This window comes from Phyllostomus discolor, chromosome 15 (genome assembly GCF_004126475.2).
Source record: "Phyllostomus discolor isolate MPI-MPIP mPhyDis1 chromosome 15, mPhyDis1.pri.v3, whole genome shotgun sequence".
NCBI classification, from domain to species: Eukaryota; Metazoa; Chordata; class Mammalia; order Chiroptera; family Phyllostomidae; genus Phyllostomus; species Phyllostomus discolor.
Window position 1 is genome coordinate 26,663,746 of NC_040917.2, and position 17,260 is coordinate 26,681,005.

Sequence of the window (17,260 nt, forward strand, 5' to 3'; positions counted from 1 at the left end):
TTTCTGGGAGAAAGAACCAGATTAACCATTAGATCTCTTTATAAAGAAGGGGTCCAACTCAGTAACCCTCAACCAACCTCCACACGCTGTGAAGTAAAAATGACGGCACTGTGTTTGGGGGAAAGACCCCAACTTTAGACTGAAGCGACCCTACGTCAAGGCACTGAATTATGCCTCAGCCTTTTCAGCCTTGCCCGTGTTCTTCCTAAGCCTCACTGTCTCATCCGTAATAAAACAGAAAAGGGCATCACAGAGGCCTGCTGTGGAGCTAAAGAAACAGGAGACAGGAAAACATCTCACAAGATGAGGCTTTCAGACCTGCGAGGCCGGAGCTCGACCGGCTGACCCAGAGGAAGAAGTTCATGTCACACACTGCGAACCAGCGTGTTCGTGTTTAAGGCAAAGAAGGTCACTTCCACGCGGCCAGAGGGTCCACTGCAGGAGGGGCAGTCGCTAGCCTGTACCTTGTTAAGCTGAAACAAATCCAAGATCTTCCTCTCCACGTGGGGGATCTTCAGAGTACTTCCCTGTAACTCCCAGTACTTCGCAATCTGGTCCAGGAAATTCAACTTCACACGAGTTTGAGCCTAAATGACAAGGAATTGTGTTTCAATTTTATTTTAAAGAATTTACTCATTTATTGTTAGAGGGGAAGGGGGAGAGAAAGAGAGGGAGAAAAATATCAGTGTGTGGTTGCCTCCCACATGCCCCCCACTGGGGACCCAGCCTGCAACCCAGGCATGTGTCCTCATCGGGAATCGAACTGGCAACCCTTTGATTCACAGGCTGGCACTCAATGCACTGAGCCACACCAGCCAGGGCCAATCGATGCTTCTTGCTCACATCAATGTTTCTCTCCTCTTTCTCCCTCCCTTCTCTCTCTAAAACTAAGTAAATAAAATCTTTAAAAAAAGAAAAAAGACCTCAAAATTAATGCCTTTCTCCTATCTTTCAAGCTCAACTTGAAAATGCATACCCTATACTGCCAGCACCCACAAAATTCCAGTGTACACGGTCCCTTTAAGTTAAGAATGTTTGCTTAATACAGAAAAACAAAACACGGTTTGAAATACAAAAACCAGATTAGCAAAACATCACCATGACCAGCCCACGTCCCATGGCGTCAACACCCGAGACTCCTCCGCCCTACACGTCAGGGCCTCAGCGGCACAGGGCTGAGTGAACATTACTTCTTCCCCAGAGAGCCCCCTGCCCACTCCTTGGAAGTTCGAGTCCCTGTGGAATGAATCTGGAGTGAAGACGTGTATTTGGAAGAAAATTAGAGCTGAAGAATCATTTCCTTTATATGGCTCTCAGAGTACCTTCTTTCCAAAACCTCAATTCTAGTGATTGTCACCTAAATTTAGAAGGATTTCAATGAATGACTAGGTAAAACGAGTGACAAAAACCAGGGGTTTTTAATAAGATATGGTTTGCTACAAAGGCCTATTGCCATGTACTTTACCATGACTATCAATTATTGGCCACATTGTAGTGTCACTTAAAACCACCAGATCTGCCCTGGCTGGTGTGGCTCAGTGGACTGAGTGCCAGCTTGCAAAGCAAAAGGTCGAGGGTTCAATTCCCAGTCAGGGCACAGGCCTGGTTTAGGGGGTGGGGGTGGGGCAGGTCCCCAGTAGGGAGCGTGTGAGGGGCAACTGATTGATGTATTTCTCTCCCTCTCTTTCTCCCTCCCTTCCCCTCTGGAATTAATAAATAAACAAATTCTTTTTTTAAAAAAGAAGGCCCTGGCTGGTTTAGCTCAGTGGATTGAGTGCAGGTCTTCGAAATAAAACATCGCTGGTTTGATTCCCAGTCACGGCACACGCCTGGGTTGTAGGCCATATCCCCAGTACGGGGTGTGCTAGAGGCAACCATACACTGTTTCACTCCCTCTCTTTCTCCCCGCCTTGCCCATCTCTCTAAAATAAATAAATGAAATCTTCAAAAGGGGGGGGGCATTAAAAACAAAACAAAACACTAGATTAGTGACGGAGCATATTCAGAGAAGGCCCCTCGGGAATCCAGGCCGCCGCAGCGGCAGCTGAGACATCACCTCCAACTCATTCAGCCTCTGGATGCGCGGGGTGAAATGAAGCTTGTCGACATCACACGCAAATGGCGGCTGCCAGTCCTGGGGAAGAGGCAAAGGCTTTTATTAGAGGAATTCAGAAGTCCAACCTTTTAAAAATTGTTTTAAATTAAAACTCTGTTATCTCTCAACAGTCAAACAACATAGGGTTGTAGTTTTAATGAAGATTTTAAAAACACATATGTGAGATACAATGAAAAAGATGACTTTCTTATCAATTTAATGGCTTTCTTTCAGTAGGATGTCCCAAATGCAAGAGGTAGAACTGCGCACACTGTCAACCCCCACCGATCAGTCATGAGCACAAGCAGTATTCACAACCCCTCAATGGAGTCCAGTGGCCATGCACGCAGGGGTGTTACCAGGAAAGCTCTGCTGACGCCAAAGACCTCATTCAATGCCTTCCACATGGAGAAAAAATGCTCGAATTAGGTAAGGCAGCTGCTTCTCCCTCCTTCCTTCCCTCAGCGTGGGGCGTGACACCAAGCACCTTCCACTGGTTCAAATCCAAGATCTCCCATCTTTCGTGAGCCACTAGTAAAGCCACTTACTGTGAAGACTTGTTTCAGACTATGGAATTCCACTTTCACACCTTAAATCAGAGGCTCTTGAATTATGTGGGCGCTTGAGTGTGTTGGTGTTTTCTGGGAAGGGCCACAGCTTTCACCATGGTCTCCAAGGGGCCAAAAGAAGTCCTGGGAATGTATCTGGCTTTGCTAAAAATGTTTGCGCCTTCAAGTTCGCACCTCACTGCCTTACCTGCTTCCTTCCCACCCCTGCTCCTTACACTTCAGACCTGATCTGACTTCAGATCAGACCTGGGGAGAGAGACACCTGTTTGCTCAGGTCAGCAGCCTATACATAGCCCAGAACAGAAAGAGCAACGCACATAAAGTTGGAGGCCTGGATTTGAAAGGTGTAAACAATAGCTACCTTTAGGGCTATGGGAGAACTAAAATTACAAATACAAAGAGCTTTTATTGTAAAGCAAGAATAACAATTTACTGCATTAAGTTCCAGCGACTAAACCACAATTTTCCCCTACCAAAAAATCTCCGCAACCTCCACTTCCAAGGAACCTCTGACCCCCCACCTCCACCTTTAAGGACGCTCTCTGTCCAGCCAACCCTAGCTGCCAACGAGCACTCTGCATCACAGCAATGTCAACACAGGTTAACGGGCTCCTGATTTCCCGTCGCCCCTCCAGTGCTCACTGTCAAAGCGCGGTGCCACCATCTACCTCTCCCTTGCACAGAAAGACACGGGAAAGAGAGCAGGTTCCAGAATCACGCCGCCCAGGCTCCAACCCTGACTCTGTGCACGGCTGTGTTGTCAGCTCCTCTCCCTGCCCCAGGGGCACCCAGAAACGTAGGGACACTTGCCAGGCTTATAGAAAGTGCCACGGACAAAGCCTTTAGACATGCGCCTGGCATTTACAAAGTAAATGGTCAAAAAAAGTTAGTATTTTTCCTAAAATGTTCATCTTCATAAGTTTAAACAAACTTATGAAGATGTATTGTCTCAGTCAATGTATATCAATGTAGTGTCTTTTACTAACTATGCCGTAAACATGTAATATTTCATCGTACTGATACTTTCAGGTTATTTCTTTAACTTTCCATTTTACTCATCAAACGAAATAACCATATCTTTCCGGATGCTCGTTTTAGCCCCATTCAATGGTCGTATTTCACATATTGTAGCTGCAGGGGAAAAAGAAGTCACCCTGACCACAGTGGCCGCTGTGCTCTGACAGCCTCTTAAGAACGGTACTTGATTTGCCTCTAAAGACAGACGACAGTTACATGTAAGTGTAAAACAGCACCTGGGTTTTTTTTCAATCCTCACCTGAGGATACGCTTACTGATTTTAGAGAGGGGAGGGAGGGAAGGAGGGAGACACGCATCCATTCGAGGGAGAAACACCTACACGGGTTGCCTCCTGCACATGAAGCCGCAACCCAGGTACGTGGCCTGACCAGAGATCAAACCCGAAACCCTCCAACGCACAGACAAGGCACCAACCAACTGAGCCGCCCAGCCAGGGCTAAAACGCTTTTCCAGAGGAATTAAAATTACAACTACTTTCATAAAAAAGTGCTACTGGTGTTCAACTAATGGTACTGAACAAGTAAAAATTCTAATTACGCAAGTTAATTTCAAATGTCTCTATAAAGCTAACAGTAAAAGCTGTAAAATCAAAAGATGACTCCTAAAAATTTGCCAATTAAGAAAACTTAGTGGCAAGACTTTGTAAACAAAGAGAACAATTGTTTAGTAAAATCACACCGCACTCCTCCCTTAGACAGATAACTGTATCAGCTGAGGTTCACACTGTGTAGCACAGGGCTGCTCTTCGTTAAGATGACATAAAACTCCCACAGTACACGTTTAAATCCTTCCACAGACAGTAAGAAAGGTTCCAAGAATAGATAGCTGACCCCTTAAAAGAAAATAAATCAGTTGCTCACAGACTCAGTCTTACCATAAGAAAAACATCAGATAAATTCCAGCCGTGGGACATCCTATAAAATCCCCAGTCCGTACTCCTCAAAACTGTCCAGGTCATTAAAAACAAGGACAAGTCTGAGAAACTGTCACAGCTGCGAAGTGAAAGAGACAGGGCCACTGAGCTAACACGTTCCCCTGGTGAGACCCTGAGCAGAAAAAGAGGGGCAGCAGTGAAAACGGAGGAAATCCAAACGAAGCCTACAGAGCTGCGTTAACAACATCGATTCGCTAAGTGGAACCAAACCTAATGCAGCGACAAAACGAGACCCAAAGGCCCACTTGACTCTGAAGCTGGGACTGGCCGGGTGGGAAGGTGGACTGTCTGCCCTCTAGACGCCAGCGGCAAACCTTTGCTCCACAGAAGCAGCAGGAAGGTGACCAGCGGACCAAGTGCCCCCCCCGGCTCTGTCAGGGCCCCGTCCGGACTGGGCCCCCAGAGCCTCTGTCTCCACCCGGTCTGTCCCCAGGAGCCCAGCTTCTGCAGAAGCAGCTGGCCCGCCTCACCACGCAACTGCTCTCAGGCTTTTGGCCTTAAGACCCCCTTTTTAAACTTAAAACTTGAGGCCACCAAAGAGCTTTAGTTTGTATGAGAAATATCTATTCACTTTTATCACATTAGAAATTAAAAGACATTTTTAAAATCATTTAATAACAAGCCAAAAATAGCGAGAAGAGTGGCATTGTTTTATTTTGCACAGATTTTACAATTCTCTTTATATCTGGCTTAATAGAGATAAACTGGACTTTCCTATCTTCTTCTGCAGTCCGTCAGTTGTAACATGTTGCTTTGGTTAAAGAATGTGAAGAAAATCTGGCCACTGACATTTAGTTGAAAAGAGGACGTTCCCTTGGACTGCTGCAGGGGTCTCGTGAACCTCCACCCACGGTCCTCGGCCCAAACCTTGGAAACAACTGCCCCGACAGCCCCCACAGGCTCCTCCCATCCACCCTGCCCCACCAGAGAACACTATCCACCCAGTTTAAGAGCAGCCCCTTCAAGTGCTTCCTCCACTCACAAGTCACAATGACTTCTCGACATATTTGTGTAACACCAACATTTTTGACATACCTATGTCAAACCAGTCAGTCCTCCTACCAAAAACAATCCTGAAAATACCAACATGTCATTTGCAAACATATGTGGTATTAAAATGTAAGTACCAAGGAATAAGAAAACTTTTGCTAAAGTTACAACTCCTACAGACAGATCAGGCCTGATAAAGTATAGGTTTCCAGTTTTGCAGAACTAATTTACAAGAATTTCTTAATTTGTGAATACTAAATACTTGGAAAGGCTCGCCGGCCAGCTAGTTCAGTTGGTTAGAGCATCATCCCGTGACACCTGGGTTGTAGGTTCAATCTCCAGACAGGGCACATACAAGAAGCAACCAACGGCTGGCTGGCGTAGCTCAGTGGACTGAGCGCAGACTGCGAACCAAAGCATCGCAGGTTCAATTCCCAGTCAGGACACATGCCTGGGTTGCAGGCCACGGCACCCAGCAACCGCACATTGATGTTTCTCTCTCTCTCTCTCTCCCCCTCCCTTCCCTCTCTAAAAATAAGTAAATTAATTTTTAAAAAAAAAAAAGCAACCAATGGATGCAAAAATAAGTGGGAAAACAAATCAATGTTTGTTTTTCTTTCTATCGAAAATCAATTTTTTAAAAAGTTTCAAAAACATCACATGTCCTAACCAAGATGATGATGCAGCATTTAAGGGAGACAAAATTCTTGGAAAGGTGAATGACTACAGTATTTTTCGGACTACAAGACACAGCCCCCCCCCCCAAATTTAGGAGGAATAATGGTTGTTAATGCTGCTCTTGAGTTCTGTTTACATTTACATTGGTGAAATATTATGTTATTTGTTATTAAATATTTTACCACAATTTTTGCTTCAAAAGTTTTTTTCCTATTTTCCTCCTCTAAAACCTAAGTGTGTCTTATGGTCTGAAAAAATATGTTATTTTAATGGACCCATCTATTAATAAACGGAAATATACTACAAAAGGGAAACATGGTATTTATTTTTTAAGCATTAGTCTCAGTAAGTTCCTCTTTAACCGCTTTAGTAAAACTTAGCGAGACTATTATATATTCGCAGGGCCTCTCGATGACTCATATTTGTCCCTGTCGAAACCACGTGAAAATGTGAAATGGTCTTCCAGCCGGTACTGCTGCCCAAACCTCAAAGTGGGTTTCCTTCCGCGCCGCTTCTCGGGGACAACTAAGTACCATCTTGTTCATGAGCAAGGGAGCATGTGTGTCCCGTGAAGACCTCCTCTCTCTCCCAAATGTCCCCAGTGCCGACCAAAGGTACCCACACCGAGTGACTCAGACTTCTGACAACACGACGGGTCACAGTGCAAAGTCGGCAGGAGAGCACCATTCCTTTCAAAACACTTGTGGGCACCTCGTGGGAGAGAAGCCTCGAGCGGGGCCCCAGCCTCGTCGGACCTTCTCCCCTACAACAACTGCAGCTGTTGCAAATACCCATTCACACCACTACACCAGGCCACGTCCTGATCCAATAGCTATACTGTCACAGCTTTCCCCCAAGGAAATGATCTCGTATGTAGTTCTGACCGTTTTCTTTCATACCTAGTATCCCAGGACAAAAAAATAATTTGTAAAGATGTATTTGATTGATTGATTGATTGATTGGGGAGAGGGAGAGAGAAACATTGATGAGAGAGACACCGACAGGTTGCCTGCAGCTCACCCCCAACCTCACCCCCAAATGGGGGCCTGGCCTGCAACCAACCCAGGGCCTGTGCTCTGACCAGGAATTGAACTGGTGACCTCTAGGTTCACAGGCCAGCACTCAATCCACTGAGCCATACCAGCCAGGAAGGGCCAGACCTGTTTTTTTTCTCCTTGGCTTCCCAGCACACTTCCTGCAGCCTCCAACTAGATCCTCTTGGTCCTGAAACGCTGCGTTTCTGTCGTGATCCTCCTTCTCATTCTATACCTTATCTCCTGCCTGAACCAACGCATCCCCAGACATCCCAGGCAGCCCCCTCTCCTCAGGCTCCACCCGCGTCCACACCCCCAGCCCTGCCTGGCTCCCGCTGTTCTCCACACGACCTCCACCGCCTGCACACACGCTACGTAACCTGGTTCTCAGCGGTGCGCCGAGTTCTTCCCAGTCAGAGCTGCTCGTCTCTAAAACCCCAGAACCCTAACACAGTGCTTTCACTAACTGCCTGAATGGAAACCACAGCCAACCCCAAGGACCCAGCTCATTTCTTCACTCACCAGAGCCAGGCAAAAAAGGACTTCCCTAGTTTCCTGTAGTACCGCGGAGAATTTCTATTTTTGAAGTTAACAGGTTAAGATAATTCCTTTTATTAACAGGTGTCAAATGACCAGAGGAGCTACTTAAAATTCAACACTCAGGCCCCACGATGGTCAGTGACATCGATGAGCCAGGAGCGTCCACACAGATCAATCAGGCAACCAGCCGACAGTCTGTGAAATGGCGGAGCTCATACGTACTGATGAGCTAAAGGAACGAGGTACGATTTATTTACAATTCTACAGACAAATGTAACGCGCGAAAGAAAGGGCGCGCTGGTCCCACGCACGTGCGTCTCTCCGTCTTTATCAGCTCCCCCCACTTGTGCCTGGACGGCCAGAAGGAGGCGGGACGGCCCCAGTCTCCCCCCCAAACCACTTGTGAGCGGGTGGGAAGGCCCGGGCGGTGCCTGGTGTCTACGCAGGGAGCCACCGGGCAGGGGACGGACACCGACTTTGAAGCAAAGAGAGGCCATGGTTTGCAACCCCTGATCTGTCCTTGACAAGCGGTGACAGACAGCGGAGACGAGGGACCTCACCTCTCTCGGCAGTCTCCTGGTCTCGGAGGCTGTCACACCTCAGGGGACAGCGCACACACACACACACACCAGAGGCTCTGTGGTTTGGTCCCCACTCTAACATTCTTCCCGTGAAACCTGTTCTCTGATACCAGCCAGCCTCCAACACCAAATTAGCTTGGACCCTGAATCAAACTCTAAACCTGTCTCCTTCAAAGAATCTTGATGAGCAATTATCTATTATGTAAGAGAAAGAAGTATTTTGCAAATGGAGGCTGGGAAACGCCACAGGGTTAGCAGTGGGAAAAAGCAGATGCAGAGTTCAGAAGACTGGGCTGCCGTCAAGTACAATTTTCTACCCCTCCCCACCCCCACCTGCACAAACTCCCAAGGCCAGCGCCCACTTGGGAAGTCTGGGGGCTGTTCCAAGTGTCCAAAATGCATGGTAATACTGTGTAAGAGCCCCTCTGGAAGAAGAAAAAGCTTGGAACACCTGGAACTTTACAAAATGAAGGGCACACTCCAAAACTCTCTTAACAGAACTCTCTCCCCCCACACCCCCCGACCCCTGACCACAAATATGGAGCCACCAGAGCACAATTCCCAGGAGACCCCGCTCCCCGTCTTCCCTCCAGCCAGCGCTGGCGAGGGTGAGCCCGAGCCGGGACCATCTGGTTTAAACGTTACCCAGTGACAAGGTGGTACAACCACACAGAGAACTGGGAGGATCTTGCCTTAAAGACGTTGTAATTACTCGGTTTTGATAGGGATTTGTTCTTTGTCTCTGGAGTTAGGAGATTAGAGTAAAATGGTAATGTTCTGGTATCTGCAGTCTGCACGCCTCATAGGAATATGTGCTTAATAAAAGCTCTAACCAAGTGTGCAGAACACACTAGGTTTTTAGACTTTAGTTTTCTGAACATTACAATTTAGTCAAACTAGTGAAATGGCAAGAATTAACACAAAAATCTGCCTACAGCCACACAACAAGCATACACAGCTGGGAAGAAAAGAACCACCTAGCCTCAGGTTCACAACTAAAATACTCAGTATTTAAAGGCTTTTTGTTTTGTTTTGTTTTGTTTTTAAGGGGGAGAGTGCAAGCACAAGTCGCCCACTACCACAAATGATGCCCTCGAGTTTCCCACAGCTGGGGAAGTGGGGGAATCGGCATACCCGAGTGCAGTGGATGAGCCTCACCCTGGGAAAACCACCTTCGAGATCACGGTTATCTCCCCTGCCAGGTAACAATAACACTTAAAGATTTAAAACTTGGTATATACATCACTGGAAGAGTGTTTTAATACATCTAGAAGGCTGCATTGAAGAAATTGCCAGATTCAAGACAAAACAAAAAACCACACTTTGGAAACACATATATACATGGGGTCCACCTAAGAGGCAATGTTATGAGCTCCAAGTTACAGAAAATATATTCGAACAAAATACTGGAGAATCCTGGTGTGTATGGTTATATGGAAGTTCTAATTAGCTTTATTATTATTTTTAAAGTCTGATTGTTAGCAAAGAATATAACCTGGCTCTGTCCTGAGGATCAAAGTAAACACCTTCCGCACCACCTCCCCTACTTTCTCCCTACTTCACAAGTACAATAGTTGCAGAATAATAAAAACTCAATCGATTTTCCCTCCTGCCAGGCAAGCATGGGGATGACTTAAATCATGCCTGTACACAGACACTGCACCAAATACACGGAACACACACGGACCTGCAAGTTTTCTGACACTGACAGCAGCTCTACCTGAAACTAGTGGGAAAAATTTCATCCCACTAGTTTTTAAAAACATCCAGGCATGGAAAAGCTTCTCCCAAACCAACGGAAGAATTACATTCTGTGTATCCTAGTTTTGATGCTGGGTGGGCTTTTGGTTTTTCAAGGGTCACTTCTTCCAAGTCCACGCACTGTGGGGAAATGAGGGACGGGTGCTTGGCACCAGCCCTGCCTCACCAATCTGTCCCCAGACTCTTCTTCTTGGGGAACAAATAAGCTTCAGGGCTTAAGGTCCTTGCGGGACATCAGCTAATCAACCTGGACAGCAGTCCCCGATCCATGTCAGATCCCCTTTCGGCAGACGAGAAGGAGTACCTCGGAGAAAGTAACTCCGCCCAAGGTCACGATGGAATCAGACTCAAGATCCTATCCACTTATCTTTTATATCTAGAAACAGTGATGACTCCTTCCACATAAGAGGAACTGACTTTTAAAAATACATAAAAATCCATGCATTCTCTCCTCGATAAAGCTCATTTTTATCCCTGCAAAACAGTCCTTAAGTTTCACATCTGCTGCACACGAACAGACCACTAAGTGAAACGTAATCAGCGAGTTCCAAAGCACTGTCCGTTCTGTGAGCTTCCGCCTGGCAGTGTGAAACAGGGTTCCCATCTGAGAAACAAAGTCGTTATTTTTGGGAAAGAGCCCTTAGATTCTAAGGGGTTGTCAACAGAAGACATTTTCCAGTGACCTGACTTTTAAATTGCTCATCTTGAACATTTGATACCACACAAAAGTTAGACAGCAAATCTGCTGAAACGGCAAAGGTGCCCTACAGGCTGAAAGTCAAACCGCCGGTCCTCACGGCCAAGCGAGCCGCAGGACCACGACTCAGCAGGGCCTTTTCCAGACGCAGCCTCAGTCCACTTCCTGGGCACTCCACACTCCCAGCTCGGTCCTGCCCAGAGCAGGTCTGGCAGAGAGTGGAGAAGGCCCTCCACCCAGCACCACCAAGCTCAGGGTGCCAAGCGCTGGCCTGAAAAGGTAGGCTTCCCACACAGGCTCCGAAATCGGTGCAGCCGGGCCACGCCCACGCGCTGAAGCCGGGAAATGCAGTCCCCATCCCACGCAGACAAAGGGACTGTCCCTCGCTGAGCCTGGAAACCTCACCCCCCCCCCCCCCCCGAGTAAGACAGCTACACAACCCCCATGTTGCTAGCTACTGCGCCTTCTGTTCTCTTATATCCAGGAAAATAGCTAGCGACTATATTCTTTAAAGCTTATGTGTATGCTTGAATATCTTCCTAATAAAAAATGTTTTAATTTAGCCCTAGCTGGCGTAGCTCAGTGGATTGAATGCAGACTGCGAACCAAAGCATCACAGGTTCGATTCCCAGTCAGGGCACATGCCTGGGTTGCAGGCCACGGCCCCCAGCAGCTGCACACTGATGTTTCTCTCTCTCTCTTTCTCCCTCCCTTCCCTCTCTAAAAATAAATAAGTAAAATCTTTTTAAAAATCTTAAAAGAAAGTTTTAATTTACATCCTGGAAGTGATGGCTGACAGAGGAAAAAACTACCATTCACACCCAGAAAAAACACTTACATGACTAAAAAATAAGTAAAACAGGTGATCACATCGATGATTCTAAGCCACGTCGGAAGGGTATGGCAACGATGCCGTCAGAGGAAGGGTTGCCCTCACTGGTGTGTTCCGGTGGGTCCAGCACAGGGCTGTGACCGAGAGGGAGCCGGTCCAATTCCGGTCGGGACAGTTGCCCGGGTTCTGGGCTGGGCCTGGGTCCGGGCTGTGCAAGAGGCAACTACCGATGTCTCTCACCCATGGTGAGGCATCTCACTGTCCGTGTTCATCTCCCTCTTCCTCCCTCCCCTCCTCTCTCTCTTAAAATAAAAATACACTGAAAAGAGAAGGACCTTCAATTAGAAATTTGAGTGTTTTAAAAAAAGGACTTATGAGAATGCGTTAAATCAAATTCTACCTCTTTGTTCCAAACATGATTATGGAACATAAAAGACTCACTGCCCTAGGAACGGCTTTTCCTCATTAGTCTGGTTCATAAACGTGGAAGTATAAAAAAGCAAATTCACCACAGAACTCATCTAACACTTAATGACAGCAAAAGGAACGGTATTTGGAAGTATACAAAGGTAACATCTTTCTTCTCTTTAACCCCATGCTAGAACATAGCAGTTAATAATATGCTTAAGAAATCCTTGTCAGGCCCTGGCTGGTGTAGCTCAGTGGATTAAGCGCAGGCTGCGAACCAAAGGATCGCCAGTTCAATTCCCAGGCAGGGCACAGGCCTGGGTTTGGGGCCAGGTCCCCAGTAGGGGGCGCATGAGAAACAACCGCATACTGATATTTCTCTCCCTCTCTCTCCTTCCCTTCCCCCTCTCTAAAAATGAATACAAGAATTCTTAAAAAAAAAAAATTCTTATTAGACTGCCTACAGCTGTCGGGTCTAAAACAAGTTTCTCACAACTCAAGATTTTAAAATCCGGTTAACGGTTTCTCAGAGTTTAAGTAGTCGAAAGACGTGGGAGTAGTCCGCTCCCCCCAAAGGGGCTCCCTACCTGGTACGCCTCTGGAGACCCCCCTTCGAGTGATGCTAGCTTGACAGAGATTTCTGAAAGGAAAGTACTGCCAGCCCTGCAGTTCCCCACATTTATTCTACCTGACTTTCACTTTTTGAGGCTGACAATGACCTTTGCCATTAAAGTAGGTGTATTAGCATCATCTACAGAGAATATCTACTTCTCTGAGAGGGGAGGGGGGCGCGGAATCAGCCCTGGCTGGTGTGGCTCTCTAAACTGAGCACCCGCCTGCGGATCAATAGGTGGCCAGTTCAATTCCCAGTCAGGGCACAGGCCTGGGTTGCTGGCCGCTCCTGGCTAGAGGTGTGCGAGAGGCAACTAATCCATGTTTCTCTCCCTCTCCTTAAAAATAAATAATTTTTTTAAAATCACACCACCAGCTCAACACAAACCACATTAAAAGGATTGCACAGAGAGGAAAGCAGGTTTTTCTAGGTTACTGGCTGTTTAAACCCACAGATGGCCTGTGGACAGAGGTGCACACTGGGGGCGGGGGTGAGGCACCAGCTCTCTTTTTACCCTTCTTTTAATGTGCTCCAACCGAGACAGCAATGAGAGGTCATGAAAGTCTACAAAAAAGATCCCATTTACAGCACATGAACCATACTGGTTTTTTAATCAAATAGTTTGGGGGGGGGGGAGTGTTTGCCCTTCTAAAAGAAAATTCACTGGCAGATTTTTGTCTGCCTATATTGAAGTATCCTACCCTGAGCCTTCTTATTGTAAATACCCTGTATTGGAAATACCTGGGCCTTCTTATTGTCCCCAAGTTAAAGAAACAATTTTACTACTAATGTATCAACCAGAAATACTCCACGTCTAGGCCAACATGCCATAAAAAAAGTTAAATACCTTAAAGACAAAGAATGAAATTCGAGGTTAGTAATTTTCTCTAATCTTTATTATAAGTGTCTCTCAATAACAAAACAACTCAAGCCCCAGCTTTAATACAGAACACTTATTAACATTTTTCCACAGGCAATTCTGTATTCCTTTGGCTCTTTTGAAGGTTCAGACTGCAGTGAGCACAGGGAGGGGCGTTCCCCAGTGGGGGGGGGGGGGCGTGAGCCTCCCGCCGGCCGCCTCCCGTGCGCAGTGGACTCACAGCCCCTTCCAAACGTCCACTAGCCCACTCTGCTGATTAGTGGTTCGTGGGAGTGCGGCTGGAGGGGTGTGTCCGTGGCTCCTGCTAGGGCCAGTCCACCACCCGCCAAGTTCAAACAAAGCCCGAGACCAGCGAGGGCTGGCTGTGCTTTGCGCACCCCCGCGTACCCCGACAGTTTCCAAGGAGGGCCACAGGGCTTGACCCAGCCTCCCACAGAAGGAGGGGCAAGAACGTCTTTTTCCTGGCAGTACAGTCCTAAGTCTGCCTTAAAAAGTTCTTTACAAATGGGTGGGGGCCTTCTTCGACTGTGATAATGGTTGTACAACTCTGTGAAAACGTGATTAGTCTATAGCATGCGAGTTGTATCTCCACAATGCTGTTATTTTTAGAAAGTAGTTAGGCACTCTTCCTCCTTTCAAGGATGGTTCCTATTGATAAACTCTTCTCCAACTGATAAGGGTTTAAGTCGGTCAAAGAATTGCAACCAGAGAAAACTTTGTGACAGAGGCCAGAGAAACCGGGGAAACAGAAGACTCGGCCCAAGCCAATGGGGCGGCAAAGAGGGAGCCGGACAATCAGGAGCAGGAGGGCCCGGGCTCGCAGGCCACTGGACACGCAGGGTTTTGCGCTCTGGCCACAAAGACAAAGGGATCCACCTGGTGACCCCGGGAAGTGACCCCTGGGAACCGGGTCTGCCGGGCCGCCTGGGCCCGCAGGGGTCGAGGCCGTCAAATCCACTCCCGTCCTACCGTTCTTTGCCCCATACCGGCTCCAGATACCACGGAAAGCCCAACCTGCGCCCCAGAAGACACCCCAGTGCCCCAGGCAAGAGACGAAAGGCCGTGTTTTACAGGCGGCCCCACGAGCAGACAGAGGAAGCGGCAAGGAGACCGCAGCCCGGGTCCCGCACGCTCGGCGGCGTCCGTCCGAACAAAGCTCCTTCTCCTCGCGCGTCCCGGCGCGGGCCGCCGGCCTCACTTCGCCGCCCTCGTCCCCAGGCGTCTCGCACCCCAGGCCCCACGAGCGGGGCGGCCGCGCTCCCCGGAAGGCAGCTGCCCCGTGGACGCCGGGAAGGGCGCCCAGAACAAAAGGGCAGCAGCGCCTCCGACCGCCCCCTCCGCCCCACGCCCGCCCGGCCCGACTCCCACAGCGGCGCGCGCCCGCACCCGGGCGCACGGGGCCGCAGACGAGCGCGGCCCCCCCACCCCGACCCCCGGCCGGGGTCTCGCGGCTCCGCTCGGCGCCACGGAACCACTTGTTCACAGTCGCTTCCTGAGGCGCAGCCCCCGCCCGCCGCCCGGGGCGCCTTTGTTCCGTGGAGACCCTTCTCGCCCGGAGCTGCGACTTCGGCGGGCGCTGCCCGTCCCCGGGGCCCCGGGGTCCGCGGACAAAGGAGGCGACGAGCCGGCAGCGGCCGCCACCGCGGGTGACGGGGAGCGCTCGGTCTGCCCCACGCCCGCGTCCAGTCCCCGGAGTGTCAGGGACCTGGTCGCGCGCGGCCGGCCCACCGACCCACGACGCCGTCGTCGGACCCAGCGCGGCCGGGCCGGGCCCCACCGGCGTGTGCGGCCCCTGCGGCGACGCCCCTCCCGGGCCCACATCCGAGCCCCCATCCGGCCGGCCGGCCGCTTCCCGAGCGCGCGTCACGGCCCTTGTCAAACTTGTCCGGCCACGCCGGGCTCTCGCCGAGGAGTCCCCTCACGCCGGCTGCCCCAACGGGACGCTCCCTCGGCGAGCCCCGCCACCGCGGAGGTCTCGGCGGAGTCGGCCCGCGGGGGGCCGCGAGGGGCCGCGCGCCGGGAGGGCCGGGGGCGGGGCGGGGGCGCCGCGCTGCTGCAGGCGCAGCGGCGGTTAAACCCCGTCCCAACGGCCCTGCCGGCCAACCGCCGTCGGGCCGACGCGGCCTCCGCCCGCCCTGCGGCGGCCGCGCAGGGGCCGGCGGGGCCCCCGCTCCGCGGACGTTGGAGCCGTTGGCGTCCGTCTCAGGAGCCCCCACCCCACCCCGTCCCGTCCCGCGGGGGGCGACGGCGCCGCGGCCCCGGGCGCGGCCCCCGCCTCCGGGGCCCTCCTGCCGGGCGTCGCCCCCGCCCACTCGCCGCCCGGCCCGCGCCGCCGGGCGCCCGCCCCCGGGTCGCCCCGCCACCGCTCCGGGCCCGGCCCGCGGCGCGCGGCGCCCAGGTGAGGCCGCCCGGCCCCGCCACACAAAGGACCCGGCGCCGCCGCCATATTGAAACTTTGCTGCGCGCACGACAACTCCAGCCGCCCGCCCGCCCGCCCGCCGGCTCGCCGTCCCGCAGCCGCGCCGCGCCCGCCCCGCAGCCGCCCGCCCGGCCCCGCCGCGCCGCCGACCCCGCCGCTCCCCGCCGCCACCCGCTCGGGCCCCGCGGCCGCGCGCTCGCCTGACTCACCGGGGGCGGTCGCACCTTACAGATGCCCGTCTGCTCGGCAATGGGCCGGATCTTGTGGATGAAGGCGAACGGGTCGGCGAACTCCTCCCAGCTGGGCTCGAACACCGGACACTCGGGCGGCGGCAGGAACTCGCCCAGTGGGCCGGGGCCCCCGAGCGGCGGCGCGGGGCGCGGGCCGGGGGGCGGCGCGGCGACCGGATCCATCGCCGCGGCTCGGGCGGGGACGAGGACAGGGTTCCGGGCTGCGGGCAGCGACAGCACCAGGCTCCTCAGCTTTCCTCCGGCGCCTCAGCCTTCCTCCTCCTCCTCCTCCTCCGCGGACGGCGACGACGTCTGCGCAGCCACGCCGTGTGCCTCCGCTGCCGCGGAAGGAAAAGGAGTCCCGCCCCGCCCCCACCCGCCGCCCCCGAACCGGAGGGCGGGCCTGCGCGAGGCTGGTCTCGACCCTGTGGCCGCGTGAGCCGGCGTTCCCGGACCGTTGACTGCGGGCGCCGCATCCAGGCCTCCGCGAGCCACCTCTGGTGGAGAGGGGCTCCGGGTCGCATTCCGCCCGGGGTGTCGCGCGCGGTGGTACGTCCCCCGGGGAAGTGCACCCCAGGGGACCCGAGGGACCGGAGGCACCGGTTCCCAGTAGTTACAGCACCGAGGCGAGAAAACGGTCAAGGGACGTTCGCACCCGGCTAACACGGGGCACTCGCGTGTCCTGGGCACGGTCCTTAAGAGCTTCCGTGATTAATCGCGTAGCCTACGCAGCAGCCCCGCGAGGCAGGTCCCCTTATTGCCACTGCACAGAGGAGGCCTGTGAGGCTCAGGTCGATGGAGCCGTTGGCCCCAGCCCACGCAGCTAAGGAATGCAGCCTCTGCTGATGGAAGGTGGGGTGTTGCAGAGACAAGGGTCCACCCGCAATGTGAGGGCGAGGCTGCGTGGGAGAAACACCCCTGAAGCAAGGCCGTGGTGCTACTCATTTCATTAGAGGGCAGG

At 51.7% G+C, this 17,260-nt stretch overlaps 1 protein-coding gene, 1 long non-coding RNA gene and 1 other non-coding gene across 3 annotated transcripts in view; all 3 read right to left on the bottom strand.

The window, feature by feature from the left end:
- KDM5B (lysine demethylase 5B) overlaps positions 1–16,616 on the bottom strand; it is a 49,056-nt gene extending 32,440 nt beyond the window's left edge. The window contains exons 1-3 of the mRNA XM_028531111.2: positions 16,279–16,616; positions 2,057–2,134; positions 465–587 (exon numbers count right to left, since the gene is read on the bottom strand). Coding sequence (XP_028386912.1) covers positions 465–587; positions 2,057–2,134; positions 16,279–16,482 — 405 coding nt within the window. The 5' untranslated portion in view covers positions 16,483–16,616. The remainder of the gene's footprint in view (positions 1–464; positions 588–2,056; positions 2,135–16,278) is intronic.
- Positions 9,506–9,669, bottom strand: LOC114512506. The gene has a single exon (XR_003685811.1). It is a non-coding gene; the product is annotated as a U1 spliceosomal RNA (small nuclear RNA).
- On the bottom strand, positions 13,398–13,780 carry LOC118498310. The gene is made up of 2 exons (XR_004900830.1): positions 13,512–13,780; positions 13,398–13,472 (listed from the first exon to the last, which is right to left on the bottom strand). It is a non-coding gene; the product is annotated as an uncharacterized LOC118498310 (long non-coding RNA).
- Positions 16,617–17,260: the final 644 nt, after the last annotated feature.